The sequence below is a fragment of the Cebus imitator genome, unplaced genomic scaffold (assembly GCF_001604975.1).
Source record: "Cebus imitator isolate Cc_AM_T3 unplaced genomic scaffold, Cebus_imitator-1.0 Scaffold170, whole genome shotgun sequence".
NCBI lineage: Eukaryota > Metazoa > Chordata > Mammalia > Primates > Cebidae > Cebus > Cebus imitator.
In genome coordinates, this window is record NW_016107485.1 from 386,886 (window position 1) to 389,370 (window position 2,485).

Sequence of the window (2,485 nt, forward strand, 5' to 3'; positions counted from 1 at the left end):
GCAGAGATATACCAGAAAAAGTTAACATTTCCACTATTTTCTTTTAATTTCAATCCTCTGAAGAGACTAATTTTTTTTTTTTTTTTGACGGAGTTTTGCTCTTGTCACCCAGGCTGGAGTGCAATGGTGTGATCTTGGCTCATTGCAACTTCTGCCGCCCAGGCTCAAGTGATTCTCCTGGCTCAGCCTCCCGAGTAGCTGGGATTACAGGCATGCACCACCACAGCCAGCTAATTTTGTATTTTTGATAGAGATGGGGTTTTACCATGTTGGTCAGGCTGGTCTCGAACTCTTGACCTCAGGTGATCCACCCACCTTGGCTTCCCAAAGTGCTGGGATTACAAGTGTGAGCCACCACGCCTGGCAGTAACTAATGTTAATAGCTTCTTTTTTCTCATTTCTTCCTGTATATTCATACATATACATACACATACAGACATATGTGTTTCTTTTGAGCTTTAATATCTGATCATCTGTTGGTAGATAAGTTTAGATGGTTGAAAACTCTGTCTCTTTCTTATTGTCACAAGCAGCACCACCACCACCATTATCACCACCAACACACACACACACACACACACACACACACACAAACACACACACACACGTCCCACCTCTAATTACACCCTTGTTTCCATTTTTCCTTGTCTTGAGAAGAGAAACACTTATGATGGGGAATTGAATACTTTAACTTACGTTATTTCTATTTGCCTTCTCTGTTCTTTATACATTATCCTTTTTCAATCTTCACCAGAATCACTTGGATTAAAACCTGTGAATTTCTCGGTAGGAAATGTTCATGTGAAGACACTTCTGTAGTAGCAGAACCTATAGTGCTCCTGTAGAAGGAAATTGAAAGTCATCCCTTTACGAAAGGGGCCCTCCCCTTGAGATGCTACTGGGTTTTACATCCAGACTGAGCTTCCTTCCCTCACCCACATGAAGTGCCTACCTTCTGCAGACTCAGTGGCTCAGGAACTGGGGATGCAGTGCCAGGCTCGTGGTATCCTGCAGCAGATGTGGGGAGTTTTCCTTCTTTATGTTTCCATGAAAATGGGAGGTAAGTCTCATTCTAATAGCAAATGCTGCTGGGAATTTTCAAAACCATTTTCTTTCAGCTAAATGATTGCCACTTTTGACATTTGTAACAAAAGAGTCTTTCTTGATAGATATTTTCTTTATGTGGTGCTAATTGTTATTGGATATCAAATAATATCTATTGCTGCTGCTACTGTGATGTCATTTCTTTCTAAGAAACTCCCCTAATGGCAGTTCTTTTGTGACCACATGGAGGCAACATTTAAAATAATGATGGGGTTTCCAGGGGCGCCACCCTAATAACAGTCATGTGTCTCATCATAGGCACTGCAGGACAAAACATTGGCCAGCCCACGGAGGTGACAGCTATGGAAGGAGCCATTGTCCAGATCAAATGCACATACCAGACAACTGGGTTCAACGGGCTGTCCTGGTACCAGCAACGTGATGGCAAAGCACCCACATTTCTTTCTTACAATGTTCTGGATGGTTTGGAGGAGAAAGGTCATTTTTCTTCATTCCTTAATCGCTCTAAAAGGTACAGTTACCTCCTTGTGAAGGAGCTCCAGATGAAAGACTCTGCCTCTTACCTCTGTGCTGTGAGGGACACGGTGACTATGAGGCCTCTTTAGCTGCACCAAAATTGAAGAGGCAATCAGAGCAGTGAGAAGTTATATTTCCTGAGTGTATGCCTGCTGTAAGTTAAGACTGGGGACTTTGGAACCAGACTGCCTGGACTTGAGTTTGCTACTTTCTAGTTGGATGGTCTTCAGCCAGTCACTATATTTTTGTTTATTTCCTTATCTATAAAGTGAGAATAATAAGAGTATTTACCTCACAAGGCTGTTGTGAGTTATGATTCTCTATTTATATTAGCTATGTCTATATCTAGAGCTATATCTAGTGTTACTGAGAGCAGTAGTGGCACACAGTAAGCTCTATTCAAGTTTACTTATTTCAATTCTAGTCTTGAATTTTCACTAAGTTTTGTGTGGTAGGGCCTCTGGGACTGGAACTCAGTATTTCTCTCCCCTTGTTTGGTAAAAGGTGAAATCCTGACCACTATTTGTATCTTGTGGATCTAAAGCTGTAAGATGGGGTTTGTCATTGGGGTGGATTGCTGCCCTGGAGGGATCACTGCGGTGATATTCATTTTCTTCAAGGAGATTCTGAACTTTGGAAATCCAAATGCAAATGCTTCAGAGTGAGATGTTAAGTATTCTGGTTAATTATGTAAGGCTATCTTCATCATGTGCATCCTCGATAAGTAAATATAATCTTAACATATTTTGGAGGTTTATAACTCAGGTTAGAAGTGAAGTTAGGGGGTTTAGACTTGAGGAGGATGAACATAATCAGGGGAGTCAATAGAAGATGGCAAAGAATAGTGAAGATAGCAATTTGGTGGCAAATCTGGGTGAAGCAGGAGAGCCAGTAGTGGATTTCT

At 41.4% G+C, this 2,485-nt stretch overlaps 1 gene segment (V, D, J or C); it reads left to right on the top strand.

The window, feature by feature from the left end:
* Positions 1-876: 876 nt before the first annotated feature.
* LOC108315319 lies at positions 877-1,767 on the top strand. The segment is given in 2 exon segments: positions 877-1,060; positions 1,363-1,767. Coding segments are annotated over 2 exon segments (429 nt in total).
* The last annotated feature ends 718 nt before the right edge of the window (positions 1,768-2,485 follow it).